Consider the following 20,575-nt stretch of genomic DNA (forward strand, 5'->3'; position numbering starts at 1 on the left):
AGGACCTCCCATATCAGTATGAACAAGATAAAGAGAGTCAAGTAGGAAGAAATAAAACACTTTCTGCATTTTTCCAATTCACAAACCTCACAACCAGATTATGCATATTCAAATCTTTAAACAAATAATGAAGTAAAAGTTTTACAACAAGAAAGAAATGAGGAATGTCCAAGATGACAATGATAACTGAAATATTTTTCCTAATCTTGTATTCAGGATTCAATCATCAACAATTGATTTGTGTATTTTGATTCCCATGTGGACAGAGATGATGAATAAGGTGTTTTGGTCGATGACATTTTCAATAAAGTTAACATTCACTTGGTAACTAATATTACATTAGAAAACAAAAAGTAACCTTTATTTTAAGAAAAAATTTCCTGAACACTATACTTGTTATGGAAATGGGGGAGTATTTTTCTGATCGCTGTCTTCTGAGTCTGATTGATGAGCATGATCCAATCTTTCCTCTATCGGAACCTTCTCATCTTCAGGACACACTTCCTTGTATGCATACCTGACGGAGTAGTATGCAAAAGCTAGAAGCAGCACAGCGTTCATTATCGCCAGCATCAGATAGTACCTGTCCAAATGGCTAGTGTCGATTGTTTCCTTGATCCACCCGCTGAAAATCAACACAATTGGTATAATCAGAAGTTTTCCACCACCAACCACCAACTCACTAAACGAATCCTCAAAATTCGACAACGATTTCGCTACATGGTCATTGAATAATCTCTTTAATCCACCATCAACAAGTCCCTCTGTCATTCCTAGTAACACAAATTGGGGAACCAAAGCCACTGTTGTATTCAACTTTGACGACAACCTGCGCATCTCCACTTGCCATGCTATAGAGCCGCATATTACAGCACATGTAATGCCAAATCCAATCCTCGTGATTGTCGCTGCTTTTCTTTCCCAACTGAAACTTGCAACTCTTGATTTTTGTTTGTTTCGAAATGCAAGACTGATGAGAAAACATGTAAACTTTGACATGTCAGATGTCACGGCTTTGATCAAGAATAAAATAGAGATATCGTGACCTCTTTTATTCATAACTGGAATCAACGCACTTGCTTGTGCAACAAAGAAAGTGTACCCAGAGGCCTTGAGTAAACTATAAGGAAAGATGGTAAGGCCAAGGTATATCATATGAACAAGGCTTTTAACATCTCTCACGTCCTGCACAGTGCAAATCTTCTTTCTCTTTTCTTGCGTCTCAAGACTCTCTCTATTATGTCTTGAATCTTCTTCTTCTTCTTCTGCTTTAACAATGGCCGCTTTGTCCAACCACCTGAATAACCGAGGAACTCGTGGCAATAACCTTACTCCTTCACCACGATTATACGTGTGTTGCTTCTTGTAACCCTTCCAGTAATAAGAATTCGGTGAAGTTGGATATTTTAAACTCAGTTTCCGTAAAGCTGTGATGAAGATTCTATGGATCTTGCTTAGATCGCTTTCGACGGGTAATTCTTGGCGACTATACCCCAAAGAACCGATGAGGAACAACAGATGAGTCGCTCCCATGAGAAGTGCAGCAAATCTGAATAGGTCCTCGAATGTTGCATCATAGAAGATGAAGACAAGACAAACTATTATGATATATCCGACAACCAGTGGAACGAACAACCAGATACTAATAAAAATTGTATGGCCGAGGCTTCTCTCATTTCTGTCTTGTGTGCTTCCATCTTTTTCGCCTTGTTTCTTTGGTTTAATTTTCTCTTCCAAGTGATACTCAAGGAAACTTTCTGAAAGATTTTGACCACCTTTTCCCATTCCAAGGAAGACTATGGCGGCATATACCGAACGAAACGCTGAAGTTGTAGGAAATGTAGATGTCCATAATAGCATTAAACCCTGACAGTTAGTAACTAGATTTAGACACCTTATATATCAAACATCTTATTCACACCCGTTTATGAAACCTATTATCTCTTTTCCTATCACATAACTTATCATATATACTTATATTTGTCTCTATTGATTTTTTAGGTATCATGCTGCATTGGTCGTCCAATGACTTTCTCCCCATTAACAGGATTTTTTCTTCGCGTCAGGCGTTGAGTAGAAGGCATATTATACGGGAAATAAAATGAATAGTATAATTATTAAATTTTATACTAACTTTTAGAAGTTCAAAGCAGAAAAGTTTAAAACTAAAGAGTTTAGGATGTAAATGCATGTAAGTAATAGATAAATAGTAACAAGTCTAGATAATTATATAATTTATAATTAACTGTAAAAATGTAGAAGCGTGGATCAAGCCCATAAATAGGCAATGGTAACATAGTTGAAAAATCAATATAAAGTTATTCCATCTCTAAAGCTAGTTTTGACAACCTAAAATAGATATTATAGATATTTAACCCATAATAGTTTTGGAACTTGTAGATTGCTAATATGAAAAAAATATCATTGAACTTAAATGGGTTTACAAAACAGAGCTCAATTATAATGGTAGTATACAAAGGAACAACCGAAGACTAATTGTTAAAGGATACTCACAACATCCAAATGAAACATTTTCCCCAATTGATCTCCTAGGTATAGTTAAAGTTTTATTAGTTCTTGCAATATAAAAGGGCTAGAGTACAATCTAATATTAAATCAACTTTTCTAAATGGCATTGTTACAGAAAAAATATACATAGAGCAACCATATGGATCTGTAAGCGAAGGAAAATGAAAGTATATATTAAAGCTAAGAAAATCTCTATATGGTTTGAAGTAAGCCCTCAAGTATGGTATAAATGAACTGATGAGTATTTCTCCAATCAAGTGTTAACAAAAAGAAGGACATAACATCAAGTTTCAATAAAAGATTTTAATGATGATGTTTCATGGAGAAGTGTTTAAGATTTAAAGAGTGCTTGTAATATGTGTATTACTTTTAATTTAGTACTGTAAGAGTCAATAGGAAGAATCCAAGTAGTAAAAACACTATGAAAAAGCTTACTATATCTTACAAACACAAGTCCATATATTATGTATATGAAAGGGTTAAATATGTTTTTAGTCCCTAAACTATTAGCCGTTTCTGGTTTTCGTCCCTGTTTCAAAGTAAGGTACAATTTGGTCCTCATTATTTTCAAAATGTTCGTTTTAGTCCTCGAAAACTAAACACTGTTTAAAAATTTGATTCTCATTTAGCAAAAAATGAGGACTAAAACCAAAATTCTGAGGACTAAAACGAACGTTTCGAAAAGAATGAGGACCAAATTGTACCTTACTTTGAAAGAGGGACGAAAATCAGAAACGGCCAATAGTTTAGGGACTAAAAACATATTTAACCCTATATGAAAAGACCTATTCAAATATAGTTTGGAGTAAAAGAAGAATTTTAAAATAATTCCGAGACACAAAAAGAGTTTGATATATAGTATAAAACTTTAACAAAGTCAAGATTGGCTAGCTACACTAGTAGTGATTGGTTAACTATGATAAATGACATGAAGATCACCTAAGGTTATGGCTTTTGCATTGAGAACTTGTTTCCTTGGAAAAAAAAAAAAGAAACAATAGCATACGAAGCAAAGTATACATTAAAGCTAGAAAAACTACAAGTGGAGCAATATAACTTAGAAGACTTAAAAAGAAGATAGAAAATGACTCTACTATCATATGTCTATTACCTATTACAACAACTAATTAACTATAAAGAATGGCAAATAATACTTTCAACCATTACAAAACCAACCAAAATGTTTAAATATAACTTGACCCATAAGAAAATTGTGTATTACTGAAAGACACAATCGTTAAAATTAGTGACTAATTTAAATTTATCGACAAATTAATGACAATCCAAAATCTATGAGTAAAATGGTCATTAATAAATTTTATCAAATGACTCGCAAAATCTATTGATAATTATCAATTATGATAAACATTCATTAAATTAAGAAAATTAAAATTATCTAAACTATAAATTAAGTTTAATATGAATTTATCTAAAGTGTGAGCCATCTCTTAAATTCTTATAATTAAATACACTGTTACTCGCCCTACTAAAGTTCTTTTATCTCCCCATTCTAACAGTAGTATAGAACTAAGAAATTTTGTACCTCGATGGAAGCTGCAGCGCAAAATGTGATCATAGTGAAAGAACCTGTATATGTTTGCGATATCAGAGAAACAACAACAAAAAAGAGAGATGATAAAGCATCTTGCAGATTTGTGACAATAGCAGCTATCCGTTGATTCTGCACTTCAAGTGCATTTATGAGATAATCCATCATTATTGCCAACACCGCGATCTCCATAAATGTGTAACTTACAACCAGTGCTGAAAGTTTAGGAAGAAAGAGATAAGTTGAATTCTAGTTCCCATAAAAAAAAATAGCACAATTAGTTATAATTGTGAAACCCTGAGACACAAAATAAGAAAGTGGAAATTACGCTACTGTTCGTTGAATGCAAAGGTTATTAAATAGCCGTGTATAAAATGTAATAACACGGAACAAAAAATAACAACAGCCAACTATAGTCGCCAGTTTGCTATAGTGCAACCGAAAACCGAAAAAAAAACGACTGACAAACCGAGCAGCTACGGTAAATAATAACAATCAATCTCGTCAACTTAAATTAGCTTCCTATATTCCTGAAATAATGTTTTAGATAGTAACTTTGTGAATACAACAGCTATTCATTCCTTGCTCCCAATGTGTTCCAGTTTCATATTTCCTTCCTTAACTTTTTCTCGGATAAAATCAAAATGAACATCAATGTACTTGTTTTTTTTCATGATTTCCTAGGTTCTTTCCCAACTTGATTGTTAATCTATTATTTACTCGGATTAATACTTTCTCTTTTTACATCATATCCAAATTTCGTAGCAAGTATCTAAGCCAAATTGCATGTGAGACACTTTAGGTCGTTGTCACATAATAATCTTCACACTTTGACAGTGCCATATGAGCTGTTTCTTTGAGAGCCAAGTAAATGTTGTATTTCTCATGAAAAAAACATAATCAGCCATGCTATTCCGGTCATCCACATCTCGACACTAATCACCGTCTAAGTACCCATTTAGCTAGTAGATGTCCAACTTAGTATACATTAATCCAAAAGATGGAGTTCTCTTTACTCAATATCCACTTTAGTGCTATCCAACGAGAACACCTTAGCTCCCCATGAAACAAATTGTAACTCTCATGCTCAGCATAAGGTTTTGTCTTGTGTTCGTTAAGTACCCAAGACTCCTAATTAAGCTTCTACTTGCATGAACACGGTCCCCTTCTCCATTTTCTTGATAGCTTTGTGCTAAGTTCTATTGGAGTGGAAACTGGATTGTGCTTCATCAACATACATCCTTTGAGACACAAAGATCCCTCTCAAGCTTTAATCCCACTAGTACAGATTAATGAATAGGCACCGATTATTTTTAGTCATGAACATCGATTCTCAAACCGAGGGGTACGTAGGCGGGATAAAAGGTATTCGCCTCGCTTCTCTTTACTCGAAACGGTATCTAGGATTCAACTCGGTTAAATGAACCGAGGCAGTATCAGTATCAGTTCGTTTAGTGGTCAGATGGTATCCTGATCGTTCCGCTCAGTTAGGACTTTCTTTCGGGGGAGACTCATTGATCTTGCAAGAAGTAGAAATGGTTGGAGACATGAAATTCTTTGAGTCCTTTGAACAAACAGCTGGTGATCGAACCTTCATAGGTTTCAAAATTTGATCTTTCCCATTTTTTTTGTCATCCAAGGAGTCTAGAAAAATCTACAGGACACCAAGCCTCTTCCAGAAAAATCTGCAAAATAAGTAGAGATTTGAAACGGGAAGACCATGGCGACGGGATGTGAGCCTTCATGTGCGAACACTGAATGAGAAGCCCTAAATCAAAATCGCCCCTCCACCTACAACCACAATCAGACCTGTAGAAACCAGATTTAACACCAGATAACCATCACGCAGGGATCCAATTCAGAAATCGCGCCTCCAGAAGAAATGCGAACTGCATCAACTCTAATCGCATACTGTGGCGGCATGCTTTAAGGATTCTGGTGACGGTGGCGCGATTAAGGGTTTTTGTCGCAGAGTTGCGGGTCCGGTGATGGTGATGGAAGAAGGTTGAAACGCGGTGGCTGGCGCAACAATGGAGAAGAGGGGTTTCTGTTTCTGGATCTGTTTGAGTTTCCCTCTTTGCAGCGATGGTTGTGCGCGACTTGGAATGGTTGCGCGTTCTCCGGTTGACGGCCATGGATGTGCTCATGGCGGAGAAGATGAAGATGGTGGTCGCGACGTCCATGGAGTTTGGACGAGAATGAAGGCGTTGTGGTGGCGGCTTGCGGGTTTGCGCATGGTGGCGGCTTGCGGGTTTGCACGTGGTGGCCAACGGCGTGGTTGAACAGCGGTGCTTACGGCGACCCTAATGGCTGGTGGTGGTGACGGCCTGGTGCTGGAGTTTGGGCGAGAGGATAAATCGTGAGGCAGAGGGTGAGAATCGCGAGAGTGCGAGAGTGCGAGAGGCGAAGTTTGGTTTGGAACCTAAGGGTACTACCTCGGTTATATTTAAAACCGATGCCTAAACCCTTTAAGTGCATCAATTATACAGCAAACCGGGTCTAAACCATTTAAAATTCATATTATATGTCTCGGTTGGCCTTCTATTCGAGGTAGTAGCATCTATAGGCATCGGTTCATATATAACCGAGGCATATAACCACTGAATAATTACTGAAATGCCACCGCACTTTTATATTCTTCGGTTTCGGTAGAACCGAGTCATATATAGCGCGTTAAAAAAACCTTTTTTTACTAGTGTCCACTTCCAAATCTAGAAAATATCTCAAGATGCCCACATCAATCATTTCAAACTCCTTCTTTATCACTTTTTTAAATTCTTCAACTAGCTTGGTTTTGCTTCTCATACAATCAAATCATCTACATAGAGGGCAACAAACAATATACTTGTCATGTGCTTCTTTAGGTATAAAACATGTTTATATGAACATTTCTCATAACCATTCTATTTGAAATAAGTATCAATTCTTTCATTCCAAGCTTAAAAAACCTGCTTCAAACCATACAATGCCTTCTTCATCTTTACCATCTTTTCTTTTCCTCTTCTTATGTAACCGAAAGGTTTTTCTACATAAACTTCCTCTCCCAGAACTTCATTCAGAAATCTCGAATTTATGTGGTGTATCTTCCATCCTTGTTGTATTGTTAATGAAAATAATAGGTAAATTGTTTCCATCCTTGTTATTAGAGAAAACACATCATCATAGTCAATTTATTTATGTTGTTCCTAGCCCTTCGTCACAAGAGCGGTTTGAAGCACTCCACCTCTTCTTTTACATTGATTTTCTTCTCCACTTCACACCAATTGGTCGAGCTCTAGTGGGTAAATCTATCAACTCCCACATTTCACATTTTTCAATTGAGTTCATCTCTTGATCCATAAATTTCTTCCATCGTTCATCAAGCATGACTTCTTCAAATGTTTACATCTTATGCACCTGCTAACAGACGTACTAAATGTACCTCATTAATGGAGTTATAAATGTCATTTAGACTCTCAAATCTGGGTTGCATAGGTTCATCTTCTTCACCATATTCATTTGTGATCTTCGAGCACCTGATAGTGTCAACTAAGCTCCTGTTAACCATTATGGAGGTCTTTCCCTAGAAATTATGTCCTTTGAAGACTTTTCCTTCGAGTCAGCCTAGTTTCATTCACTATTTTCATCTACCTAGACATCCCGACTTACTAGAGTCTACCTGAAACTGGGTTGTGTAGCTTGTATGCTTTTGCTTGTTCATCACAGCCAACGAAAACGTAGCTCTTGATTCTGACATCAAGTTTCATTATGAGTTGACTTGGGACATTTGCACTAAAGACTTTGAAATGCTTGACACTCAATTTTCTTCTACTTTAGGATTCTTGTAGTGGTTCTCCATCCAGTTTTGAATGTGGGCACCTATGTTATATATATATATATATATATATATATATATATATATATATATATATATATATATATATATATATATATATAGCACACTACATAGCCTCCACCCAAAACTTCTTTGACATATTCTTCCCTTTAAGCATGGTTAAAACCATATCAATAATGGTCTCACTCTTTCCCTTAGCCACACCATTATGTTGTGAATATAGAGTTTTTAGAAACCTCCTTTTCCCTTGCTCTTCGACAATATGCATAAAACTTGTAGACATAAATTCACCTTCCCTATCAAACTGTACAACTTTAATTTGTTTGTCAGTCTCTTTCACCATAATTAGTTTGGACTTCTTTAACATCTTAAATGCTTCTGATTTCTCCGATAAGAAATACACTTAGGTGCTCCGAGAGAAGTCATCTATGAATGAAATAAAGTATTTCTTACTACTAAATGAATTATGAGAAATTGGCCCACATAAATCGGTGTGTATTAGATTGAGTTTTCATTTTTCTTTATACTTAACGAGTTTGGAAACTTCATTCTCAAGTGTTTTCCGAGCACGCATTCTTCACAAAATTTCTTCTCAAATTCTATACCAAGAAGTTTGAGTACCAATTATTTCCTTGACAGCTCAGTCAGGCTTTCAAAATTAAGATGTCCAAACCAGAAGTGCAATATCATAACTTCATCTTTCATGTCCAACTTCAAACACCTCTCATGCAAGATCTTGAACTCCAATTTATACATCCAATTTTTCTTCATTTCTACTCAAGTTGCAAGATGACCATACTTATCATTCAAATACGATATTTGGTCCTTCATTAAAATTGAGTTACCATTTTCAATCAACTGACCCATGCTTATAATATTGCTCTTCAACTCAGGAACATAAAAAACATCCATGATTTTTCCAACTCGTCCATCCTTTTATATTTGTTCGATTATTCCACGCCCTTATATAACACTCTGGAATCATGTCCAAATGACACGAATTCGACCTCTGCGTTAGTGAGTTCATTAAAGAATTTCTCATTTCCATACATTTGATTACTAGCTTTAGTGTCCAAGTACCACATTGAGTTGGTAGAAATATCCTCAGCCTTTGATTTCAAGCACGACACTATATTCAAGGTCACCATTTTTGTTTCTGAACTCATCTCCATAATTTTCGAGTTATTCTTCGTCCTTCCCAATTTGTTCACCTGCATTCCCGAGTTGGACTCGTACCTTGCTGAGCTCTTTATATGCATTGTCGAGATTTTCAAAGATATTGCCAAACTTCTCTTATTTGATTTTGGGCTATGTATCACTGGTTTCTCGAGTAACTCGACATCTCCTAACATAGGCTTGCCACAATTTAGCCTAATGAGTCCATAACTAGGTCATTAGGTTCTCTATCTCCATTTTTAGGCTCTTGGACAACTCGATGCTCAACAGATCGACCTCCACCTACTCGGCTTCAACAAACCTGAGTTCATCTTTTCATCCCCAAACAACTTGACCTTCAAATAACTCAATTCCGAACAACCCAACCTTCATCTCCTCATCCTCAAACAACTCCGTTTGTATTTGCTTGGCTCTAGACACCTCAAATTGCATCTGCTTAGTGTAAAAAAACTCGGTTTGCATATACTCGGCTCTAGACACCACAAATTGCATCTGCTTAGTCTGAAACAACTCAGTCTACATTTGTTTGGCTCGAGACACCGTAGATTTGATATCAAGCAGCTTGGTCTCTTTATCCAACAACGCAGTATCTTTATCAAACAACTCGCTCTTTTCATCAAACAACCCGGTCTCATCATCAAATAGCTCGGTGTTTTCATGTACTAAATCAACCATGAACGTGTTAAGCTTTCTGAAAACAATAAAATTCTCTCTTGCTCATCTTCTTATGTAAGTAGGTTTTTTTCACCTTTCTTTCCAACTTAGCAAATTTTTTAATGTGGCCAACCTTCCCATCATTATAACAATTTCCTTTTTTTTCATTCATTTGCATAATGGTTGAGTTTCCCACATTTGAAAATTTCCACACCTACTTTAGACTGACCTCCACGGCCTCTTCCTCGACCATGACCGTGCCAATTTTGTTGCTTGGTTTGATTTGTGCCAACTTCATTATCACCTCGGTCACCTCCACCTTGTGCTTGGCCGTATTATGCTTGGCCTCCATGTCCTCTTCCTCCAAAACCCTTGCCCTAAGTGTTATGAGTTCCATTCATTTTGCATTCACTTGTAATGCTTGATCACCGAGGTCCTTCTTTTTCTTCTTCCTTTATTAGTTGGCTTCCAAAATGACCCGACTAACTAGTCCACTATAAGAACTGTCATGTCCTTAGATTCTTCAATGGCACAGGAAATTCCCTCAAAATTTTCCTTCAAAGATCTCAAGATTTTTTCTACAACTTAGTTAAGTGACATTTCTTTTCCATTCCTACCAAGTTGATTGGCCACTTTCTGTACCCGAGAGATGTACTCAATAAGATGCTTTATTTCCTCCATCTCTAGATTTTGAAACTCTCTCTTAAGAGCTTGTACCTGAACCTGCGTCACACGGTTGTTCCCTTTGTATGCAACCTCTAGAATCCCAAACTTTCTTTTTTGACAATGCATTCACTATTATTTTGAACTCTAACTCGTATACTGCATTGTAGAGAAAATACAATGTTGACCTGTCTTTGACTCGTGTTTTCTTCAACACAATAACCTATGCCACTGTCTGATGTTCTTCCTTATTGTGTTCATCATACCCGACCTTATATCCTATACGTCTTGAGATTCTAACAACACCTTCTTCGTTAATAGTAGCAGTGTCATATCATTAACAAATTTTGTTATCTCTCTCACTTTTTTTAAAGCACTGGTGTTTCACTCACACTCTTTTTTCTCATACTTAACATTTAGAGAAAAACTATGATACCACTATATTAAACCTCAGCGCACAAGAAATTGAAATTAGAATTGTTATTTAACTCGCGCTATTGTTCATGCATAGGCTATTAAATAGCCGTGTACAAAACGTAACAACACTAGATCGAATTAAAAATAACAACAGCCATTTATTCTGATCTTGTTGATACTATTAAAGTATAATGCAATTTCTCGAAGAATGTAGAAAGCTCCTAAGATAGAGGAATTGAAATGTAATATAAATTCTAGAATATTGTAGAAAAGTCTAAGATAGGAAGAAAAATCAAGAATATTCTACGTAGGTAAAAATCTAGAACATTCCACATAAGTTGTGGCTAAAATGTTCTAGAATAATCTATGAGTCTATAAATACTCATGAACTCTACCATTTGTAAGAAACCAACATTTACAACAACAAAGACAACTACAACACTTCTTCCAACTACTACTTCTATATTCTATTATCTCTACATTTTCTCTACTACATCAACTACTCCTTTCACAACTTTAAAATACTAACATATATACAGTGCAACCGAAAATAAAAGCCAATATATACCAAGCTGCTAACATGCACAATAAAAATCACCCAAATCAACAAATAAGAAAATTCGAGTGCGAAAAATAAAAGACTAACGAAATTACAAAAGTATCCTTTCTAAAATTTAAGTTTATCTAACTATTTACCAGCAATGAAAGGTAGGGCCTTATAGGTGAGGATTAGATAACGAATTCGAGCTTTTACCGAGGAAAGTTTCTTCACAAAAGGAGGCGAGTTTTCTTGCCGCGCCATGATGATGTTTGATGAAACAGAAAACTCAGTTAAACTAATTTAATAACAGAAGCGCATAGAAATCAATGTGAACTTCTGCAAACCGCGTTAGGCACAGAGTAAGGGAAGAAGCTAAAGCACTTCTGAAAAGTTCTTCTCTTCTTTGAAACAAGACGGGAAGTTCATCGAAGAAGCGTTTTGGATGGTTTTGGTGACATTTGGTTCGACCAAAAGATGTACTAATAGGACTATGAAGACTCAAACAGAGAAAAGAAAAATGTATTAATTAAATGATGTGTTAAAAAATACATAGTACAGTGAGAAAAAACAAAGAAAAAGACAGAAATGAGGCAGAAGAGAGATAATAAATATTAAATATATTTTTTTATACAGCGGTGATAGATGCGAAAACCTAAAAGCAAGTCAATTTTTTATATACATGACTATTTGCTTGTGCAACATGTATTATTGTAACTTCAAAAAATTCGATCGATAAGCATTCTTTTCAACATTAGATCGGACACACATGAAAAAAGGATTCTGTGTCCACATGATAAGAATCTCACCCAATATATATGAAAAGTTATGTTATAAAGTACAGCAATGAATTTTATTTCATTGCAAAAGAAAATGTTATAAGAATAGAAAAAAAAATATATAAAAGAGTCACTTTAACCTATTTTTGTATAACTAATTTTGAAAGCAAGTTGTTTATGTAGCTATGACGTTAAAAACAAGTTACGTTTATTATATACGTAGAACGATATATATATTTTTAAAATAAACAGTAAAATTTATTATACAGAACACAAATAAAATTGCATTACAAAAAACAAAAAGAAAGATGTGGCTTCAAATATGCTTTTTTTTAATGTCTGCATTAGTTGTAGGAATTAACAGAATGAAATGGGTGACCATATATATAATGGGTTGAGATAAATCGCAATGAAACTTTTTATCTAGTATAATTTCACTTCATTGCTTGAAAATAATTATGGAAACGAGTTATAATTGTTTAATTCTCATCTCATTTTTCACAAATATGGTCATTTTATAATTTAATGTATTTGTTACATATCAAATACAACCCATACCGAAGGAAAAAAAGTAATTAGCACTAGTGTAAAACTAATCTTTCAGACAATTTACATCAAACTCGAAGAAAAAGGACGAAAAAAATGTGCAATGGTAGTTTTATAAAGGTTTAATCCTTTACTACATCCCTATTTATGTACGAATTTCTCAATTGGGTCCTCGTTTTTTAAGGTATATCAAAATAGTCCTTAATTTTGAAAATTGAGATCAATTGAGTCCTTTCCGTTAAGTTGGCTGGACGGCGTTAAAAAAATTGATGAGTAAATGCTGAGATGACGAACGAACGTTCGTCCACCAGCGAACGAACGCTCGTCCACAAGCGAACGAACGCTCGTCCACCAGTGAACGAACGCTCGTCCACCAGCGAACGAACGTTCCACACTGGACGACCGTTCGTTCCACACTGGACGACCGTTCGTTCGGTGGTCGACGAGCGTTCGTTCGCTGGTGGACGAGCGTTCGTTCGCTGGTGAACGAACGTTCGTTCGCTGGTGCACGAGCGTTCGTTCGCTGGTGAACGAACGTTCGTTCGCTTCTGGACGAGTCTCAGCATCCACTCACCAATTTTTTTAACGCCGTCCAGCCAACTTAACGGAAAGGACTCAATTGATATCAATTTTCAAAATTAAGGACCATTTTGATACACTTTAAAAAACGAGGACCCAATTGAGAAATTCGTACATAAATAGGGATGTAGTAAAGGATTAAACCTTTTATAAATGAGTTAAACCTGTTTGGATAAGACTGTTTGGAGTAGTATAATGCAAAATTCGACATTTACATCAATTGTATATAAGAGTGATATAAATATCAAGATTTACATATACCTTATTAGAAATTCAAGTGTAAGTCTAAGTTTTATATTAGGTAAAAATTGGAGAGTTTACTAGTGCAGAAAGGGTTTTAGACGTCTGTTATTTTGACTTTTTAAAGTCCGATATGTATCCATGTCTTTGTGGGTGACGTTACTCAGACGTCGGGTACGCTACCCCGACGTCTATATAGATGTTGGTGGGGGGTATGCCCGACGTCTATATAGACGTCAGAGGGGTATACCCGAAGTCTATATAGAACGTCAGAGGGGTATACCCGATGTCTATATAGACGTCGAATGTGACCATCTCTGACGTTTATAGGCCTTGAAACGTTTAGTTCGTTGTAACTCATTAGATGTCAATTTGTGCATTGACAGACGTCTATAGACGTCGGTCAGTGCACTAACCGACATCTACTAGGTTTTTATTTTTAAAAAATTAATTTATTTTTGCAATAAAATCACACTTGAAAAATAGAAAATTGTCCTAGAACAATATAGTATAATATATACATGCATTTCATATAAAGAAAGTTCTACTTAATGTAAAAAACAATCCAATACCAAAACTATCAAAATATAAACTTAAACTAAACCTAAGTAATGTTCAACAACAAATATAAGTGTTCCTAGCTCCATCTTTGCAGAAGATAAGTTGTCCACTCCTGCCTTATCTGCCTAATTGTGTCCTCTGGTATAGGAGATGTACTCTTGAAGCGCTGCAAAATGAAGAAAGATTCATTATGGTTTCATATATGTTTAAAGATGAATTTGATTTGTAATGTATTCAAGGTATGCATCATTACCTCATTTCAGTCATTTGTAATGACAGCTCGAATGATAGTCTTAATCCAACACATGACAGAGAAACCACATTCCCATGAATCTAGCTGTTGGTTACACTAAAATGACAAACTAAATAGTCAAGAAATTAGATCATTCAAGAACATAGAAAATGAATTAGAAGTAAAATTTGAACTAGTTGACCTCGAGATTTACCAATAAATCTATTTAGATTGAAAACACAAAGTAAAATTAATATAACTATATTTATCATAAAAGTTTAAGGTGAACATCAAATTCAAAGTCATTTTTGGAGAAACACTTAGCCTTGAAGCATGGTTCTCAAGTCAATTTTCATCTTCCTGTGCAACGAACAAAACCATATAATTTTACATTGTTTGGGAATGATGACCATCAACTGCCAGTGTGACCTATCACGAAGGACAAATAGTTATTTAACTAATTAAGGAAACTTTAATAATGAACTTTTACATATAACAACACCTACCCATCAATGTATGGCTGTTGTGACCTCGACAAGCGTACCGGATCGATCAAGTAATAAATCGGTAAGTCCGAATATCGTTTTTCCAAGAGATTTGTTTTGATTCACTGATTGTTAAAGTTTACCAATTTAGCGAATCTTTAAACGTAATTTTGTAACAAACATGAATTTTAGTATACTGATACAAATAAAGTGGTAAAAACAGTCGAATTAAAGTTCACTGGGGTTGAAATTCAAGTTCATTACTCAGGTAATTTTCTACTAACACAATTCCTCAAAATTAAGCATCGACATCCTAGGCGCATGCAGCCTCTGATCCCTCAAATGACAGTTCAGAATCACTCAAACTAAATTACTAGTTCCTTAGCTAATTCAGTTATCAGATTTGCCTTAAACACAATATCACAGATGACTAACAATTTCATCCTATATGTAGGACTTGAAATCCTTTAGTTGTTCTATCCTAGGTCCGCGGTCTCATACATTTCCCAATGATTTAACCGTTCAATTAGCTCAAATTCCCATCGTAGGCATGAATAATAAATATAGAACACGAAATTCAAACAAGTTCATGCATTAATAGAGAAATTACAAAGAGTTTCAGAAATTTACTCTCAACCCCAGTGAAATGGAGTTCTAGCTACACATATACATCACATAAGCGATAAAGCATGGATTGGATGGGAGAAAGTGGTGATTTTCCACCTTGGAAGCACCCAACACGAGCTGGGAGCGAGCTGCAGAGTCCCCCTGGTCTCCTGCTCTCTCTAGATCAGTTTCGCGTCAATTTAAAAGAAGGACCGTAAGTGAATTCTCGTTGGGCGACAGGACTCAGCTCGCTGGGCGAGTGACCACTTCTCGCTGGGCGAGTGAGAATTGCTAGCTGGGCGACACATAATGGATCGTTGGGCGAATGAGCATGGCTCGCTGGGCGAGGAACTCCAGCTGGCAGGGGCCATTTGATCCTTGTGACTGAGCGAGTGACACACTCCAAGTCTTTGATATTATCCAATCCTTATTCTACTTCGATACAAATATACAAAAGCATCAAAACACATTTAAACATTCCAAACTATACTTACATCAACATTTATATACTTTTCATGAGAATCAACACTTAAACTACTCAAAAGCACAACATTTTAAGTAACAAATACAAGTAAAGTTTACACTTACCAATGACACAAGGTATACATCTCTTTTTGACTCATTCATCCATGTTTGCAAATAATGTTGTTTGCTTTCAAGTGTGTTACCAGAAGGTTGAATGGTCTGAGGTTCAACAAATCCGTACATGGAAGACCGACCTTGATCTTCAACGATTGTGTCCATGTACCTAAAACAACAAAGTTAAGTTGTTAGAAACTAGGAATCTAAATAAAACTAATATGGAAGACAAAATTAACAATCTTAAATGCACCACAGTTGAATGATGGAAATATTCAACATCCTGTCTCCCCCAATCACCTCCAATGCATCAGTCCATGTGATATATACTAGCACATGGGGGGGAGACCAAATACTCTCAGATCCCAGTATAGTTCTAATGGTGCTCTCTTCAACTTGGGTAATCTTGTCATTAGCTTTGATAGAGGATCGTCCTCCGCTTCAGCCATGTCATCATCTTCATGTGTGACTGTATCATGAATCGAGATCTTGGGAACAACGGTTGCTCTGAATCATTTATAAGAGAATCATACAAATTAGCTCTTCCAAAATTATCTTCACCGACATCACGTATCATGTCCTCTAAATGCACTCATCCTTTCTTCCACATAATTCGTTCCTCGTGATGTGGTAGATTGGTCCAGTACTTCTCCATGCCAAGTCCAAACGATATAAGTTCTCATTATGCCGAACATGAATAGATGGTCACACACAATGCCTAAGTCTTGTCGTATTTAATTAAGACAACGAACACAAGGACAAAAATATTTTTCGTTCACAAACTTAGCATTTTGTTCAACATATTGCAAGAACTATGAGACATCCTTATCATATTTTTCACTGATGCGACGTTCAATCATCCAGCTTCGATCCATACTATGTTCGTAAAATCATTCATCAGTTTCAGTTTTTTAACTCTCACAAGGTTAGGCCTACCATTTCAGAAAAATTATTTTTCATAAATTGCTAAGACACATGCAAAGAAGTCTACATCACAAATTTGATAAGATTTCGGCAGCATTTCGCATTAGTCTCCGAAATACACGAAATGAGAGTAATCAAGGATGACCACAATCAAATATGCATCCGAAGAACAACACAAATACTGAAACGTACATGTTATAGCAAATTATGAAAAATAATTTTCATAATTTTATCAATCTTATCCATAAACTCCAACGTACATCACTACAAAAAATATTAATATTACCGACGGATCAATATCCGTCGATATATCTTAATTTCCGACGGAATTACCGACGGTATTTTTTATGTGCATTACCGACGGATTTACCGAAGGCTTTAGGCCGTCGGTAAGTGACATGCGCATTACCGACGGCCAAAATCCGTCGGTAAAGTTTACCGACAACGTTTTTACCGACGGCATTTTGGCCGTCGGTAAGCCGTCGGTAAATGCTAATTACCGACGGATTTTATACATTACCGACGAATTATGCCCGTCGGTAATTTCAATCATTCTTGTAGTGCATGTTATAGCAAATTATGAAAAATAATTTTCCCAAACTGTCCAATCGGACAATTCAAAATTTAATACAAACAATTAAAAGATTAATCGTTTGTGTGAAATTTCAAACGGGAACTAAGTTTCACTCAATGATTTGATACTTATAATCTAAAATGCCAATTATAATAACACAACTATCACATGCTTATTCAAAAGCTAATAACACATGTAGACCTAAAAGTTAAAAACATGCATATGCAAAAGCCAATAACATGTATACACAAAGGCCAATAACATGCATACAAAAAAGTTATCAACAAAGAAGGTAACCTTTTTAGCATATTAAGAAAGCAATGCAGGGAAATGGAGTAAAGCAGGCCCAAAAACGTAGGCCAAAAAGAGTCAAAAGCATCACTCAAGAACAAGCCAGAAACTGCACCAAAACGTAACGAAAACGAATTTTAATCGGTTCAAATGGAAGATATTTCATCAAAGAGTAATTTAATCGGAGTAAAAGTAAATTTAAATGGTCCAAAAGAGAGGAACCACACCTGGAAATGCAATGTCTGAAAGAGAAAACGCGGGAAAGACGATGAACAGTGAGCGTAACTCCTCTCGAGTTCGCGTTTGCAGTATAAATGGTTGTAGACGCCAGGTGCTGAGGCCCCCGACGTCTATAATACTATAGACGTCAGGGCCCTAACTAAAATGACGTCTTTCTAATTTATATATTCATATTCGCGAAGCTTATAAGCGGTAGTTTAAAGGTACCTCGACGTCCAACTGAACCTTTCACATACCTTGTCAGCCATTCAGGAGTCCGTTAGGAGCGGCCCGACGTCTATAATATTATAGACGTCGGGAACCCTCCTAACGGACGCCTATATATCTGAAAAAAATAACTTCTCACCTACCCTGTCAACCATTTAGGCGTTTGTTAGGTGGGGTCCTACCGTCTATAATATTATAAACATCGGGGCCCCTCCTAACGAACGCCTAAATGGTTGAAAAAAATAACTCCTCACTTACCCTGTCAGCCATTTAGGCGTTTGTTAGGAGGGGCCCCAACGTCTATAATATTATAGACGTCGGGGCCCCTTCTAACGGACGTCTATATGTCCACTTATTTACGAAAATGCCACCAGTCAATAATTTACGTTGGTTGTTTGGTGGACCAACGTCTATTGAGTGTTCATCCATTATATGGGTTTGGTTCAGATCTTATTATTATTGAAACACTCATCTTACCATAAATAGTCTAATGTAAAAATCTTTAAATTAAGACTCCTAGCTTTCTTCTTCCTGAGCTATTCCTCCCTTGCTTCTCATTTTCTTTCTATGCTATTGGAAATATATTCGGATGCCATTTTTCTTGTCAAAATCACATTATAAAAAATAATGTAAATTGAGGCAGCTTTTTACATGATTATATGGCGAATCTTGAACTTCCACATTTTACATGCAAAATATGGCACTTTTAACTATCATTTTCTGAATTGCTATATTTTACATTTTAAAATATGACGGTTTTGTGCAAGTGGTAATAGGTTGCCCCTTTTCTATCTCCAAAACCCTAGTTTCTTCATCCAACCTCTCTTCTCTATCCATCATTTTCATTGCATCTCACCATCACTCTAGTAGGGTTCACTAGTGTAGAAAGGTTTTTCTATGATAGATAAAATGGATTTTTTTATAACAAGTGTTCTAATGTCATAGTTTTGAGTGTCATAAAAAGTTTGTATTTTTTATGACGTAACAAAACAATTGGTTATTATAAATCCGACTTATTATGATGTACTTTCCATTACCTGACATAAAGGGTTTAGTTTACTATGACGCACTTTAGTAAACTATCATAATTATTCCAATTTACTGTAATTTACTTTTGAATATCTATCATAATAATAGCTTAGGTTACTGTGATAGATTTTCAGTTACTTGTCAAAGAAATCTTATCATAGTAAGTCCAACTTATTACGAAACATTTTTTATCACTTGTCATAGTACGTCTTGCTTATTATGACAATTTTTCGATCACCTGTATTGTAAGTGTAGCTTTCTATTATAAGTATTCAGAGATATGTCATAGTAGGTGGACCTTCAACCTACTATGACAAGTAATATTAACTACATCATAAAAATTTTCAGTTTTCTTTATAGTTTATTTCTTTTGTTTTACCATCCTATTCATTCAATTTACTTGGAAATCTCAACAAATTCATCAGACCAAACAATCCATGCAATTCATCCCATACATTAAATTCTCCAATAATATTTAAAACATTACATTATGTATACATAAACCTACTTACAACCTTTATAATTTTTACAAATATTGTCCAAAAGATTATAAAATGCTAATATGTCAAGATATTTCTACAAGTCACTAAACCTTAAAAGAAAAGAAGCCTAGTTCCTTCAAATTTCTTCCATTTCTCTACCTTCAAATGAGAATGCATTAAGTGGCAGTTAGGAGTTGTCTTTTCATATTCTAACCCTTGGTCTATAAATAAAAGCCTAATAAACCTATTACAAGGAACCTAAACTATTGAGAGCACAAAATTGGTTATGAGGAAGTTCTTGAGTTTAACTCTAAGTTTGATCTAGTCTTGAGGAAGGAGAAGCTTGATTTTAGTGTGTCTAAAGATGCAAGCGATTCTCTACAAGTTGTTCAAGCTGGTGTTCATTCCCTCGTGTGCCGAAGGAATGTGTATTATTTTCTATGTTTTTCTATGTAGTTTTTTATTCATCTAGTAAACATTAAACTGATTTTTAGTGAAAAGTTAATCACTCATTCTAAAGTGATTAACCACTAGACGTGAAATCTTTTGATTCCAACTAGCAAAAAACTCGTCTGTGTGATTTTCTTTATCTCTACATTTCCTACTTCTAAATTTTTTGAAGAAATTTCTAAAAGAAACAACACATATTTAATAAAACCAATTCACCCCTCTCTTCTTGGTTTTTGTGTCCGTTTACACGCTCAAAAATATTTCGCTGAGTGATACCAATTTCTACACAAATAAAAGAAAACTTTAATTTATATCAATTAAACCTAAATTCATCTTTAAGCTGTTTTTTCTTCAAATAACACATAACACTTATTTCTCTACTTTCTCCCCTTCTACGCCTCCTCCACATA

The 20,575-nt window shown here is 35.5% G+C and overlaps 1 protein-coding gene across 2 annotated transcripts; it reads right to left on the reverse strand.

Moving 5' to 3' along the window:
* Positions 1-180: 180 nt before the first annotated feature.
* On the reverse strand, positions 181-11,852 carry LOC128194076 (protein NRT1/ PTR FAMILY 5.4-like). Of its 2 annotated transcripts, none has more exons than XM_052868744.1 (3): positions 11,578-11,852; positions 4,073-4,293; positions 181-1,866 (listed from the first exon to the last, which is right to left on the reverse strand). In XM_052868744.1, exons 2-3 carry the CDS (start codon positions 4,268-4,270, stop codon positions 397-399), a joined length of 1,668 nt encoding a protein of 555 aa, XP_052724704.1. In that variant the 5' UTR covers positions 4,271-4,293; positions 11,578-11,852; the 3' UTR covers positions 181-396. The 2 variants fall into 2 exon arrangements, with proteins under 2 accessions (XP_052724704.1, XP_052724703.1); XM_052868743.1 differs by having other exon boundaries at positions 11,520-11,852.
* Positions 11,853-20,575: the final 8,723 nt, after the last annotated feature.

This window comes from Vigna angularis, chromosome 9, assembly GCF_016808095.1.
Source record: "Vigna angularis cultivar LongXiaoDou No.4 chromosome 9, ASM1680809v1, whole genome shotgun sequence".
Taxonomy (NCBI): domain Eukaryota; kingdom Viridiplantae; phylum Streptophyta; class Magnoliopsida; order Fabales; family Fabaceae; genus Vigna; species Vigna angularis.